Source organism: Ruditapes philippinarum, unplaced genomic scaffold (assembly GCF_026571515.1).
Source record: "Ruditapes philippinarum isolate M1 unplaced genomic scaffold, ASM2657151v2 ctg70_1_1_1_1, whole genome shotgun sequence".
Lineage (NCBI taxonomy): Eukaryota > Metazoa > Mollusca > Bivalvia > Venerida > Veneridae > Ruditapes > Ruditapes philippinarum.
The window spans coordinates 48,720-65,761 of record NW_026858237.1 but is presented as its reverse complement, the minus strand read 5'-3'; the positions used below and the strand labels follow the sequence as shown (position 1 = coordinate 65,761).

At 31.5% G+C, this 17,042-nt stretch overlaps 1 protein-coding gene across 1 annotated transcript; it reads right to left on the bottom strand.

Annotated features, from left to right (window-relative positions):
• Positions 1 to 337: 337 nt before the first annotated feature.
• Positions 338 to 15,785, bottom strand: LOC132752569 (caspase-8-like). Its single transcript, XM_060742908.1, has 6 exons — positions 15,761 to 15,785; positions 15,083 to 15,229; positions 12,205 to 12,249; positions 7,588 to 7,662; positions 6,713 to 7,012; positions 338 to 528 (listed from the first exon to the last, which is right to left on the bottom strand). Exons 1-6 carry the CDS (start codon positions 15,783 to 15,785, stop codon positions 338 to 340), a joined length of 783 nt encoding a protein of 260 aa, XP_060598891.1.
• Positions 15,786 to 17,042: the final 1,257 nt, after the last annotated feature.

The following is a 17,042-nucleotide window of genomic DNA, read 5'->3' as shown; positions in this document are numbered from 1 at the left end:
CCTTTTGGTATATGGTGATGTTGTTTTCATAAATGGTGATGTCGTTTTTATAGATGGTGATGTCGTTTTTATAGATGGTGATGTCGTTTTGATAAATGGTGATGTCGTTTGGATAGGTGGTGATGTCGTTTTCATATATAGTGATGTTTTTGATAGATTGTGTTGTCGTTTTGGTAGAGATGATATTATTTAGATATATGATACTGTTTTGATATATAATCACAGCACCGTTGAGAAAATGAAAGCATCGTATATTGAGATCACAACACCATTTATCAAAACGACATCATCATCTATCAAAACGACATCAACATATACCGAAATCACAGCACCGTTTTTAAAATGAAATCGCAGCACCATCTATCAAACCGACACCATCATTTATCAAAACCACATGCCCATTTATCTGAACGACATCACTAATTATCTTAATCACATCACCATCTATCAAAACGATATCACCATATATGAATCCGACATCACCATCCACCCAAACGCCCTCGCGATCTACCAAGCTGACATCACCATCTATTAAGAGGACATAACAATATCTCAAAATCACAACACTGTCTATTAAAAACACCGTATACTGAAATAGCAGCACTATCTATCATACCGACATCACAATGTACCAAACTAACAACACCGTATATCGGAATCACAGCACCATTTATCAAAACGACAACACTATTAATCAAAACGGTTTCTCCATATATCGAAATCACAGCACCGTTTATAAAATGAAAGCACCGTTTATTGAAATGACAGCACCATCTATCCAAACGACAACACCATATAACTAAATGACATCACCATCTACAAAACCATATCACCATTTATAGCTTATACTTTTTATTTTACAAGAAGGTTTTTAAAGATTTTCCTAAATAACGTTATATAAAACTGATAAGTCCCTATTGGGCCACTTTTGTCCCTAGGATCATTATTTATACAATTGTTTTAGAGGGCCATTTGATGAAATTACATACTAAACATCAAAGCTCTATGTCTTGTCGTTTTTGACAAGAAGAGTTTTTAAGATTATCCTATGAAACTCTATGTAAATGTAGTGAGACCCTTATGGGGCCCCTTTTAACCATATGGGCATAATATGAATACTCTTCGTAGAGGACCACTTGATGATGTTACATTACACATATCAAAGCTCAACGCCTTGTAGTTTTTGACAAGAAGATTTAAAGACTTTTTAAAAATCTTTTGCTTGCCATGGAAACCAGAGTTCTGGATGGAATTCAATTATCTGAACAACTGTAGCACAGCTCCGTGCAAGGAATATGCCTGCCATGTTTTAATAAATTTGACATAATAATAAGAAAATATTTTAAATGTGCTCTATGACCATATATTCATTGTCAGCTAGTCCTCGATAATATTAGTCCGCTGATTCTGTTTTCATTTTTGATCACCATAGCAGAGCGCAATAATTGGCTTGCGATCCCTAATGTCAAGGTCACACTTCTAGATGAAGTTTTAAAAAGTCTACATTTTCTGTCCGCTCCATAACATTCAAAGCGCTGCAATGTTTTTAAGATAACTTAGCAGAAATGATCAACATTATGACACCATGTGCAGAGCACAACAATCAAGTCACTATCCTCAAGGTCACACTCTAAGGTCCAATTTATAAACATCTCTCTTTCATGATCGTTCTATACTGTTTTTCTAAATTAAAGGTTTTAAAATGTAATCCCCTTCTGCAAAGCGGAATGGCTTGCTATATGAATGATGTGATAAAGGCAAAAAATATCGATGCAATTTAATACAGTTTACGCACAAGATTTAAAGATAAGACTGTTCTTGATACCTTTAATTTCAATTACGACCTGATGGCCTAAATTTGAATTGTATGTACATGATTGCAAGTTCGGATCTTCGGCAAACCCTTTTGTTTTTGTTTAATTCATAAACTGATTAGAATTATACAACATGAGTTTAAATCATAGCGTTTATTATTACGCAATTTAATTAATTTGATTAAATCATTTTTTTTTCATTTAATTAATTTCATTATGTTAAGTCGTACAATGAGTGATTTACATGTTTAAGAAAACATAGCTGTCAAGTTTTTTTTTGGTCTTTTCGTTTATTTCAAACTTTTCGTATTCTATTTTTACAGTGTTGTCTTTAATCACCCATTGATTGTAAATTGGAAAATTTGATTTCCCGCTGTTTTTTGAACAAATTATTGTGGTCATGTGACGTAGTGCTCACCCTTGCACAAGTCTTGTTACTGAGCAGATAAAAGTGTACTTGCTTTGCTAAACTTTAATTAATTGTAACTATTTTGGTGTTCTTGGAAATTAAAGGTTGAGGTTGGTTGGTCTTATTTATTACTATTGAGTCATTTTTATCAGTCACAGCACAGTAAGAATCAGAGAGTGACAGGGGTGTATTATATATAGAAGACCTGATCCACAATGGTATCTAAATATATGTTTTGCTTGTGTAATTTAATTTAAGTTTGTCAATATGTTTATTGATAATTTTAAGTAAGGACTAAAAAAGATATTTCTAGACTGGCTGACTTGACCAAAGTGTGAATTTATAGCATAATATTGTTATATGTGTTTAAACTCATATATCATACATATATGTATTATACTTTAAAAATTTGTTATATAGCAATTTCTTGTATTTGTGTAATTCACAGGTTTGATATATCAATATCATATTGTACGTTACTGTCTGAAGATATGTAGAAACATTTGAAAGCGCTAACAGAAATAAACGTATAAAAAATTAAAGAACTTTGTACTCTGCATTTCCCAAAACATACTTTATATATATATATATATATATATATATATATATATATATATATATATATATATATATATATATATATATATATAATATATATTACAACTGGACTTTGTTGTATTGAACCCTTATACCGACTGCTGGCTGGGGCAAGTGTGGTTGGGCAATATTATCTTCATATATGGGCTGGAGTCCACCTAGTCACACTTCAAAAAATGATAGAGGAGAACAATATTAAAGAAATTAAAGAAATTCATATGATCCTAACCTACAACCTTCAATTTGAATTAGTAATTGCTACTCATTGTCACTGAGGCTGGTATATATATAATACATTTAGAAGACTTATGTCCTAACCAAGATTAAGATCATACTTGTAGTTTGAATGTGCTCATTCTCACAAGAACATGAACAATATAGCAAATATTTTCTTTTTTTCTTTTATTCTCTTTTTATTTCATAATACCTTACTGTAAATGTTAAAAACCTTTTTGGAGGCATTTGTCAGTTTTTTTTCTTAATTTATTTCTCAAGGAGACCCAGATGAGTTAGTTGTCGACAAACCTGATTTATAGGCCAAGTTAAAATTAGGTTGTTTATGTTTGTTAAACCATTTATGTTTTGTTTTTGGCTTCAAACGGAAGTATAATTGTATTCTAATAGACGTTATAAACATGGAATCTTTTTCGGTGCGCCAATTGAGACGAATTTGTAAGAAAGAAGGATCGATGGAAGGAAGGAGGAAAGGAACAAACAGAGAAATAAATGGTTGTATAAAAGTTAAACAAAATAATTAATAGCAACAATAACTTTTCAGTTTGATATGAACGGCGAATAATTATGATAAAATACTACATGTTTATCTATATTTATAAAACGTTAGTGCTTACTTTGATGCATAGTTTTCCAATAGTGTGCACAACGTTTGAATATATACAGATCCATCTCTGTCATTTCTAAAAGCCACATATCCAGAAGTTGTAGCAAAACCAAGTAAAAAGTCAGCTTTTTCTGGAAGTGATCCTACTTTAAGGTTCCTTTCACCGCCCAAAGCATTGGGGCCATCTGCTTGCCACCCTTAGAAAATAATATGTTTGGTCAGAAAAATTGGTTAATGTGCAAAAGTTTGCTTCATTAGAAAAAAGGACGACGGCAAATAAATGTTAAAATTTGATAAGATATAAAACTTACACAGACAATACGCCAAATGAAAAATAAAATATAATAAGACCAGTCCACTTTTGTCAGTGCTGAATAGATAAATAAAAGTAAAATAGAAAATGGTTATAAACTACAAATGTGTTTAGCAGTCTTTAATATCCTTAGTTGTACTAAATATATTTGATAGTTTTTGAAAAACTTGCAAATATCCTAAATAGAAAGGGAGATTATTAAGCAAAAAAATGCCTTTCACGTTTAAAGTGAATGTTTTTGATATATTTTAGGAATGCACCAAAAACAAGGCTGTCCGCTAAAAATTTCAAAAACAAGAAGAGCAATGACTGAGCAAATATAAATCAGAAGATAAGCTGTCCTATAGAAACAAATCCAGATTTTGCCATTGGGAGAACAAAAATTATTTCAAGTGCAAGTGAAAAGCTATGGCTGTCTTTTAGAAATTGACCGACATTGACAAAAGGGCATTACTTTGCGCAAAGAAATGCTGTCATACTTAGAAAGTTAAAATGCATTCTAAATCCGAAGAGACGTACTTTGAAAGTATCTGAATAATGGACGCAAACAAAAATGTTAACCAGGGCAAAATCCAAGATGAACAATAATACTACAATGACTTGGCCATACACGCCCGAGTGCAAAGTTGTTTTCAGTAATAAAAAGTTATCAAAAATTATTTTAAATAAGAGAAGTGATCCATTTATTGCACTTGCATTGAACATATTTTATGTTGCGCCCTTATAGTTTTAATTTTGAGGTACAAAAAGGTGGTATTTTGCATCCATATTAATGGTATTCACGGCAGTAAGCCGCAATGAATTTACCAGAGCACAGTTTAGCCACCGCATCGTTTCTGGACAGGTTGCCAAGCAGTTAACTAGTACTAGTTTGCCTTCACTTTTGCTAGGAGCTTAACTGTTGCATATACTAGAGTAGAGAAACAGAGCTTATCGTCACATTAGGGCAATAAAGTAATAAGTGCTTCTAAATTTAATAGCAGTTATTTAGTTATTGCACTAAGGTGACGTTATGACCGTAGAAAGGATTTCGTGATAAATCACAACGAAAGTGACCTACACCGTCCGGTAATCGAACCCGAGTCGCTCGATTCACAGTCCAACGTTCTACTTATTGAGCTAACTGGACGGCTCATTTATCTCCATACAATTTTCACGGAGTATATATACTGACTGAAAACAAGAATAGTGTTGGTTTTTCAAATGATAAAAATTCAAAATAATATGTCTGATAGTAATCAAATTTTTAAAATGGTATTTTCTTATTTATAACCTCCCTTTATATTAATAATTTCAATACCCACACAGACATTCAACGTAAGTTTATGATTTGTACATAATAATAATTCTACTCTTGTAAAGCCAAAAAATGATGCTGCATTATAAATATTTATGCTTTGCACGTTGTAGATAGGAAAAAAAGACTTTTAAGACATCGACATGTATACATTATAAATCTGTGTATTTATTGTGTACATATTGTGTGAGACCTACACCCTTTTCACTCCTCCTGGGCATACCTTTTTCTTTAATATCAGTGATTTTGTAACTATTCAAAGGATCTTCAAGGTAAACATGATACATGCCAAATTACTAAGATCTGTAATTTGCACAGTAATGCATACACGTAAATAAGTTTTCCTGACTAAGTGAGCGCTGGGACAGGGCCATTATTGACTCCAGGCGTATGATTTATAAACATATTGTAGATGTTAACAAGGCAATGTTTAATGCAAATAATCTAAGTTTTAACATAAAATATAATATCTTTTAAACATGATTAAGATATTGGTAAGTTTAGCCTAACAAAAGTCAAATCTGCCTCTGCAAAACGTATCATTATTGTTTGGATTTCTGCTAAGGCGTTTCAGTTTTCTTCCTATGGTTCAAAAGGTACAGACAAGACACGAACACTGATTTCAGATGGATGGACAGACGGACGACCAGATGCATAGAAGAGTTATAAATAGAGGCAAAACTTTTGCAAAAAAAATGTTGGCGTCCTTTTACGCAAATAATAATGTGTATCAAGTTTGAAGTGTACAGCTGTTATAGTTTGTGAGGAATGGACATTAACGAAAACGATTACCAACTCAGACGCCGGCGCTAACACCGACGAGACAGTCATAAAATTACTCTATTTTTTCTTTCTTCTAAAAGTGGACCAAAAAGGCCGGCAACTCATCCTAATGGTTATCATACATTTTTCAAGCAGGAATATTTAAAACATCCATGTTGAAAAAGATCAAATTATAAATAAACTATAAATACTTCAACAATATAGTCGTGTTGAACTAAGACCCAGACTGTACCAACCATTTATATTAAATCTTAAATAAAATTAGAGTTAGATAGTTTGTATACCAGTTGGTAATCAAACAAGGGCTGTTTTAAACTAATCTGAAGCTTTCAAACTATTGAAGCTAAGAACATATGCACCCATTTATGCTTTATTTATATCATTGTATAACAACAACTTGTACGTCTGCATACAGGTGTCCAGCATCTCATCCAAAATAAACAAAAAACACGAACATGGTAAAATTGCTTTCTAAATCTATTGTTGTTTCCTATGAACAAATTGGCGTTCTAGTCACGATCTTAACAACAAGAAATATATCATCGAAAATTGTAAATGTTAAATTTATTTATCTAAATCTACTAAAATAAGCGGCCGTTAATTTTAATCTGTCATAAGCTTATATGTTTGATTTTTAGATGCTTTATAAAAAACTCACCGCCCATATGATCACTCCCTTGACATGCTTGGAAAAAAAAGAGTTTTGGTTTTCCTGCAAGACTTGGGCAACATGACGCTTGAAAATAACTAGTCATTGTTTCAATAGTAACACATTCTTCATCGCAACAAATTACTTCATCTTTATCTCCATGCGATAAGATACAGCAGACAAAACAATCCATCTGAGTGTGATTCTTTTTAGCATATTCCTTCAAAATTGAATCCATGGCTTCGCCACGCATATTTTCTTTCACCTCTACTATGAATTTAAGTTTCTTGAATACTTGCGACAGACGTGCTAAAATATCAAAACAAGCAGATCATCTATTTATTTTATATATAACTGATATATTTTATTTTTACTACAAAAATTTCAACAAGTAACTCATAGTGTATGAAAAAAACCACTTTCAAAATGTAACCAATGAACCGATTTTGCCCCATGTAATATCAAAATATAAAATAAAATAATAGGTCCAATATTGTCAGTTCAGTTTCGTTTTCAAAATATCTATATTAAACCCGTATTGTATTCGAAATAAAATAATATTGCCAAGTGCGGTGGTGTGAATATAGAGAAAGGTCAGAATATATATTTTAGTGTACACAGCGGCATGTTCAAAATAGGATCGACAGCTGTGTACGCGTCTAAAACAATTTGTGCGTACAGATGTATTAAATCCTTGTTACGTCAGTTCTACTCATTTTAAATTTATTGCAAATAAATATGGACAATTTAATAAAAAAAGCTGATTAAAGTCATAAATGTATAGCAGATTTCATCGATAAAAGTGTAGTGTGGAAAATAGGAACAAGTCAAAATCCTAATTAAATGTCCAAGAAATATTTGAAAAATATAAATTCGTGATAAACCTCTATCTTTATGAGATCCTTTTCTTTCTGGAACAGAATTGTCATATTCCTGGTTGTTTATTATCAAACACCATCCTATAATATAAATAAAAACGTTTCCTTTCGACGTATGGTTAATAAGGAAGCCCTTACTTGGAGTAAGTTTAAAGCATTTTTCAACTGATGAAAATCCTAATATAACTTAGAATGCTATCATTTTTTTTTTATCTCTCAACAACTTTCTATTTCCTGCAATCTTGTTACAATTTCCAAAACAATTCTCATTTGCTACCAAAATAAACATTGCCTTCATTTGCTCTATTGTCAATGGGGTAAACATAGTGATAGAGTTTTTTGTATGGGTACCACTTTATTTACATTTTGCTACCTTACCATCACATAACTACACATTCGACGCAACTTTCTTTAGATGATAAACATATTATATACTCTTAAAGCTGCATGCCTCCAGATGTACGAAAATATTTCAATAAAATCAAACTTGAGAAAAATGTACTAAGATTTATGGAAAAGTTAAAATATTCAAGATTTATGTAATAATTTATATTACATTTTATGTGCGATTTATGACTGATTTTTCAGTATTTTTAACTATATTTCTACTGCATTACTACCGCAGTTAGGGCTATTTTTGCACATTTTGTCCCCTTTTTTGTTATGTAAGTGGGTTGCAGTTGCAATTGATAATGGGTAAATTGCTTCCTTTTGGTTATCTCACTAAATAATACTTTTAAACACATTTTCAAAATTTTCCTGAAAATTAGCATGAATCTGTATGGAGGCTATTCGTTGCCAAAAATCCAGCCGTTTATATCTGAGTTGATCAGTTTGTTTACGGACACAATACAATTGTATTCCTTTGTATGTAAACTCCAATGTTGTATTCTTGGACTGAGTTTGCCGATTTAACATTGAAAGCATGCATTTCAACAAAATACATTTTGTTAAACGACAAAACATTAACTGTTTTCTGATAGTAGCAATACCAAGTGTTCATCTCATTGTTCGTGTATACGCCGACAATCAGAAGTAACTTTCTTAGTTTTACATTGTCAAACCATCATGATTCGGATCAGCATAATCCAGCTTTACTCGTTTTTCAATAAGAGATAGAATAAGCTCCCCCCATTTTCCCGCCCACTACATCATCGTAAATAAACGTATTTATCTGCTCATTTTCGGTATTTACCGCCAACGACAAAAGGAAAAAAGAAAATAAAACCGTTTAACCACACCTTTTAGGTGTTTAGTTATTCACCATAACATAATCCATTTGTATGATTGCCATTCTATGTCTTTATTCAATCAATATCAGCGGTCTTTAAATGATTATAGGCATTTAAGTTTTGAAACGTTGTAGATACTAGATTTCCTAGAAAAAGAAACTAAAAAAAATAATTTAAAAAAAAACTCAACAGGTTACTTACTGTCTGAGGTTAAATATTTTTCAAGGAAGTAAAAAGAATTGATAAGACTATACTCAACGACAAATAAATTTTACTGAGAGGATACCAGTTTGCATAGGAATGAGTAACATTGACAGTTAAGCTTTCAAATTTTCAAGTCAACATCTGATAGAGATTTTGATACGACTAAATACATATACAGACCAAATTCTGGCTGTTGTCTTTCCTAGTAGTAGCATTTACTATTAGTAACCTGAATTCTAGCGTATGTCTTGACAAGAAAAAAAACTTTTAACAATAGTAATATAAAAACCAAAGTTGTATGTACCCTTTCGAACATAATGTTTTATTTTTACCATACTGTATAGATATATTTTCCAATTTTTAACATTTTCTTTTCAATAATCATATTTAAATGAGTCCAAAGGTATTTATATTGATTATCAATTTAGGTATTACTTATTTATTTTATCTCTAAGAAAACACTATCAAAACTTAATAAATATTCCATGTAGTATTACATGTAAATAAAAATAGTTCTCTGCTTTTGATCAGAAGGTAATATCTATTGACAGCAGCATGTATACACATATTTTAGAGCTATTATTTTTTCAGTACAATGTATAAAAGAAGACCTTAACCTACGTCAGCTTACATAAATATAATAAAAGGCTGACTTAAAATACCTCCCAATGGAGGTAAACATAGATGCTAGGACACACTGAATATTTATTTCAACATTTTATTTCAACATGATATTGGGACAAATTCACAAGTTTTTTGGTTATATTACGGAATTATCGATACTAAACTTTGAATTGTTCCGGGCTTATACACTTGGTAAAAAATTGCGTTTTTCTACAAGCCAATATAGTCCTTTAAAGAAAGAATGCACAGCCTTACAGTTCTCTTTACCGTGTTGCCAAAAGTGACTTGCATGTATCGCATTCTAATACTGTTTGTTGAATGTAAAAGACATAAGTATGTGAACTTCTGTTGTGACGTTTGAAGACACACATACTCTATCGATATCTGTAAAACTGTTTGTGTAGTTATATATGGGAAACATTTTCTTATGTAAATTCACCAACTTTAGCATTTGCATATTATTATGCTCATTATCAGTATAAACGTTTTTACATTGTTACATTATATCTTAACCAACTTTGCATTACTTGAATATCCTGTACTAAAATACATTTTAACAACATCTGAGGATGATCAAAGTCAACTGTAATGCAGCTGATGTATGTGAAATTTATAAAAGTTTATATAATTTGAAATATTTTTGTACTAGCAAGAGTTACCTCTCTTTATATTCTGCTTTCGTGAACATTGGCTCCGTCTATTAATTTTCGCCTATTTCCGAGATAGTTCCATACATGGAAGTTGCAAAATCGTTTACAAATGTTAATCGCGTTAGAATGTAAAAGGAAAGTGCGGTGTTGTCAACCTGAGAGTGTCACGAGATGCAGTTACATTCTCAACGTCATGATGCACACCATTAAACGTGTTGTTTACGTTCTATCGTTAACATTTCTACACGTCAATTTGAAGTTATACATTTCTAAATACAGTTTGCAGTTTATCTAAGTTGCATGTTTACAGATTCCATTTTATCAAAGCAAAATAATCAAAACGCGTAATACCAGTGCAGTATTTAACTCTCGGATCGCCAATTATATTTTTACTAATCTGTTTAGTAGAACCGAAGTGTGCGTTGTCATTTTTCAAAGGCTTGATTTTTGGCATTAAATAGCCTCCATAAATCTGGAGACAAGCTGCTTTAATCCATTACTAAAACATTATTCAACACATGTGTGATATTTCAAAAGAATTAAAAATATATTTGGATTTCAAACGACTATGTTAAAAGTGTATGTACATTTGAAACTCATTTTAATTATAAATATAAGGGTTGTCCGGAAAGTTCGTAGACAAGACTTTTAAATTACTATAAACAGTCATTATCAATATGAAGATTGAATATTTTGCTAAAGTATTTATTTGCTACATATTTCTAAATTAAAAGAAATGATAGTAATAAAAGAAACAGTAATATTCGCAAAGCGCCGATCACCATGGCAACATGATCAACGAATCACGGAGCACTTTGATTTCATGACGATAGCTCGAGTAAAAAGTTGCTAAAAGTTTAATCTTTACTTTAAAAACAAAACCATCCATAAAATGTTGAAGGCAACTTGTGTTTAAATGTCAAACAAGATTAAGAAACGGTGATGACAGTATATCGTATAAGAAACGCTCCAGACGCCTTAAGTTATCATGGGCTAGACATCGTATATAGCATGACATGAACAATGACTGTTGAAATCGGAAGAAATTGAATAGCGGGTAACCATGAAGTTAATATGACGCCGTTGACGTTGTCAAAGTGCTCCATGATGATGTATATGTTGTATGTAATTACTGTTAAAATACAAACGTAAGTCACAGTTCAGTAATTTTTGATCAATGTGTTCGCTAGATATATATATTTTTGCTGACATAATTTGTACAACATATGTATTGTTATACAATAAAAAAATAAAGAAATATATGAACTTTCCAGACATCCCTCGTATGTTTACTTATTTAAAACAGCCACGGCACTACTTAAAGCGATTGTTCTTTACCCAACGAAACAGTAAAAATCTAATATATAATCGTTGATCATGTCAAAGTTACCAACTATTCATACAAAAGTATTGCTAAAAGTATCTTCCTGTCAAATGCAAAAATTATTGATAAAGGATAACTCCATCAAAAATTTGTTTAGTAAATATGTTTACTAAGATATCAGCAAATGCATAAATGAAAGTGACCAATTACTCATAACAAAGGACACACAAAGGTATTTACGTACCAAAATTATCCATTCAATAACACCAGTGTTTTATTACACCAGTGACCTTGAATTTAACTTACATTTCATCATTTCTTACCAACAAATTAAAATCTCCTTAGGTATATCCATACTAAACATGGAAAGCGTAGGCAATAAATTAAGATTTAATAAGCAAAGTGTACCACTCATTATTTATCATTATTAAAATATATCATTATAATCATACTTAAGCAATGAAGCAGATTGCCTTTTATCTCTCTCGGATCTCTTTTTGAATAAAATGTAATCAATACTTTTCAATTAATCATCTGAGCATGAGCTTTTTGGACCTATAGACGTTTTTACCAAAGCTTATTTATTCACCTCTTTTATCTTTCTCTTTCTCCATTCGGTATTCTTCGAAAGCATCTAAAATAAAAAAGACACTAGTATAATAATGTTATTTAATATATATATAATTCTAGAAATGGCGAAGAAGACAAAAACTGTTTGTAGCATAACGCCTCCAGATTCATGCTAATTTTTATTATTCATGTATGGTTACGGGATAAAGTCTCAAATATATTTAGTCTTTATGAGATAATAGGTCACAACATGGAGTAGTAAATTGATCTTACATATATCTTACATATATCTTACACAACCCACATTATCAGTTGTTCCCAAGGACTCGGTCCTAGAACCTCTCTTATTTCTTATCTATATAAATGTTATTTGTAACTTCTTAAATTTTCTTACTATCTACTATTTGCATACGACACAGCTGTGTATCTTTCTACTACTGTAGCATTTCTCTCATACCACCTACAGCAAGAAATACACCAGCTAAAACATAGGACACGAAGTATATTCCTTGAAATGTCAAGTCATTCAGATTACAAATCGGTAGACATAAATACAAACACTATACACCATCCTAGAATCATCAGAGTACCTTGGTGTCACTATACCAGAAAATCGAACTTGGAATAGCACCTTGACAACATTGTTAAAAAGCAAACCAAATACAAGGCTCTTGCGACGAATATCTCTGAACCACTTAAAATTAAAGCCTAAAAGACACTTTTCCGACCCGAGTACAGTTCCAGTGTTTGGTTCCCATACACTTGAGCTCTCATTGACCAAATTGATGTGAAGCATCATGCTACGCGCTGTATCAAAACGAACTGCGACCGTACATCAAATTTCTCTGCTTAACTTGATATTTTCTAAAGTGGAGGAGCCTAGAACAAGGACGAAAAGATAAGTCCCTTATCATGCCTCAAAATATCCTGCAAATAAGGTTGCAATTCTTCTTCCTTACTACCTTAAGTCGGCAACTAGACCAAACCAAAGCGAACAACCCATTCCTTTGCTTAATACAAATGCAAACAACTACCAATTACTACAAAACCTCATTCTTCCCAAGGACCATTTTTCATTGGTATGCCTTCCCCACATGTTATCACCATGGCCCGGGCCTATACCGTAAGCAAGATTGGTCATTTACACACCCGTCTTGCTTTTATTTTAAACATTTATCTAATTGTTTTACCTTTGTCATAATTAAGGACCCCGGCAGGGTTTTGACTAAATGAAAGACGGACAGTCCGATAGACAGAGGGATAAATTATTGCTTGAACTATTTTACTTTTCGCAAAATCTTAGTGTATTTTTGTCACATTTGATTGTCTTGATGTATGCTGGCTCAACTGGAGGCATGCATCTTTAATACATTTTTTTCACAGACACACATTTCCCAAACCTGTGTTACAAATATGTACCAAAAACCATCGAATTTTTTGTGTGATCTTTTTAAAACTATTTCAATAAACTTGTAAAACAATTTTCCCTTACAGTCTTTTTTTAGGATTGTATAAATATAAAGCTGTATTTCAGATAAAACGTCGTCGAGCGTATGTATTTCTGAGGAGTTATGTATATATTCTGTTCTGACTTTAGCACATGAGAGCCCTCAGAAAACACGAAAGCATTAAAACGCTTAATTTCAAACTCAGCAGAATTATTCATAAATACATAACAAACAGCAATCATTGTCCTTGTATATTTCTCCGATCGTGTATTTGGATTGAATATTAATTTATATAAACCTGATTTAATCATTATTAAGTAAAAATATTAATATTCTAAAAACATTGTTACACACAAACTCGAAACATATGTTACACACACAGGCGAAACCGAAACTTGTTTATTTATCATCAGTTATAAATCACTAACAAGGTAAAATCTGCCCAATATAAAACAATAATCAGTGAAAAGCTGCAATAAAGCTAAGTGTTATTTCTAAATATAAGACAAAATAAGAGTTTTGAAAAATATATTTTTAGAGGCATGAATAATTAGCAGAGTAATAATACTGACAATACATAATTATTTGTACTTCTTAAATGAAAGTGTGACGACTCCTCTTAGTTTTCGTTAAGTGATTTTCTATAATTGTGTAATGTATTTGTTCAAAAAGATATCACACCTTTCCGTGGTCCTATTTCCCGTAAGTAAGTTCTACCTTATGCTTTCCCCAGTCACTAGTATTGAAAGATCAACAAAAAGTTCTGGAACAACATCCGACACGAACCGACAATTGGTCGGACGTCCTTTATAAATTACAACGCTTGAAGAAGGGTAACCATAATTTGTTTAAATATTTTGATTCAGCTGTTTTGTTAAAGATGTCTATGTTTGCCATGAATGCGAAATAATCATAATGAAGTTGACGCGGCTTGTAGGACCCGGGAAATATAAAAAAGTCTTATTTTATAGATTCAATGCAATTACTTCTAATAATGAGAAACGTCGATTTTGAAAAGGTTTGCGAAATGTCTCAATGTTATTGAGAATGATATTATCCCAACATACACGATATGGTAGACAAAACCATCAATTTATAATTAAGAAAGTGCAAAATGAATCTTTCTTTGTGTTTGGGTTCCTGCACGCCGGAAAATGTAATAAATGATTTATCAGTGGTGGATAATTAGTTGTGATCAAATGTATGCATCACAATTGCCGATAGTAAAGGTGTGAGGCGAATGGTACGTATTTCAGTAAGTGTATTGTCCCCACGCCAACTGTGACTTTTCTAGATGTAATATTTTATGTCAAAAAGAACTTATGCGTTGACCCAAAACCACAAAACTCCCAACACCATACTGTTAAGAGGCCTGCTTAAGTTCATTTAAATAAGGCTATCATTAGTATAGTACTTGGATAATTTTAGTTTCTGGAGTTTAACTGTTACCTCTCAACGGCGTTGTTTCACTTGGTTCTTTTGCTTTCTTAGGCGGAAAATCTGTTTCTGCATATTTTGTTAATCTGCTGTCTCCTTTTGCCATGTATTCATTCATTCCAAATGGTTCGGCTTCTGAACGGTCCTCATAAATCTTGTCTACAAATATAATTTTTCATAGAAGTAACAAATTAAAGAATCTATATACGCTAACATTTGTTTTGTCCAAGACGTACGGATACTTGTAAAGGGAAGAAAATGAATGTTTCGTGATAATTCATGCAACACATTAAAATGCATGTATAGGCTATTTTGACAATACTTTTTATTACTTTATAGCAATAGGGGAAGCCAGATCAAACCTGTGACTTATCTGGAAAAACACTTTAAAGCTTTTTTAAATTCCGAACACTCCCGAGCCAGAAGAAAAGTTCGGATTAGAAAGGTTTCCGGATTAGAAGGTTTCTTACATGTTCTTTTTCATGTTAGTTGCAGAATAGTTTAGGGATAGAAAATGTAAATGCATTTGAAATTGCAATATAATTATTTTATTTTTGCAATCTCTTATCGTTCATTTTAATGCATGTGATTACGAAAATAAAAATTAATAAAAATAAATAAATAAATGAATTAATTAATTGAATAATTAATAAGCAAAAAAGTTTTGTCCTCAAGAGTAAGTTAACCTACTGTGTTTAACAGGAGGCTGAGACATGATTAAATACTCGTACCAGCATTTGTAAATGGTTGTTTACTCTTATCTGATTCAGCAATTATCCGAATTCACTGACAGTTTTATTAATTTCCGTTACTTACTCACGTGTCATTTAATTCATTAAAAAGATTAAAAGATATTTCTGTTGCATCATGTCAAATATTCAATATTTATTGAAGGTGAAGAAAAACAATCAATAGATATCAAGGCAAGCTAACTGTAATATTACACTTTCGCAGATCATACGTTTCACACAAAATCAAGCGAAGTTACTCTTTACAGTTTGGTGAATGTTTACACCTGCAGGATGTGCGATTATTTGTTATTTTGAATGTAGGTGTGATATTTTTTGGCAAAATCTTTTAGGATCCGAGAGGTTAAATTTAGAGTACATTATGAACAAACCATTGAAAAAAATCGTCCGGAATTCGGAGTAGACTTGTTCCGAATCCGAAATAATTTTTTTTTGCTATTGAAAATAGAAGGAATAAAATGCGGACCGGACACTTCGCTAGGATAAGAAAGGATTCCGAATAAGAAAAGAACAGAACAGACATTTTATTAGACTTATACATAAGTATATCATCTAAATACATAAACATCAATGTTGAACATTTCACATATCTAGAATATATTACAAAATGTTAATCAAATGCACTTTAACATATATTTACATATACAACATACATGTATAACAAAGACAATAAGGTGGTAATAGGTATACTACAGCGCATCAGATCATATTATTTATAAATGAATTTCGAATAACAAATGCCTCTTTCATATATTTGCACGAATTGACAATATCGTTTTTATTTGAAGAAGTAAGCAAATGATGAAATTTAAAAACAGATGGATTGACAAAATAAAAACGAGAAGATTTCGGATTAGCAAGGTTCCACTGTACTTATATCTGAAATATAAATATGAGATCATCGCAGAATCTAATTGGTTATAGGTAATCAGGTATATAGAGATGACTGTCAAGTTTTAAAATTTAAAGTATATTGTATTACTTTACATTCTGTTTCTATATCCTGAGCTAAATTTCAACTTTTCAAAAATATTTATATAAAATTGAAAACATTTCAGATATGTTTGAAAAGGAAAGTAAAAGTGTGTTTTACAGACTGGTTACTTTGGTAAAGAAGCATGATGAAAATGCTCATTTCAGAAACTTTAAGGGCCATATGATTCAAACAAAATATTATTAATTGTCTTGACATATTAAACATACAAACCACCTGTTTAAAGTAG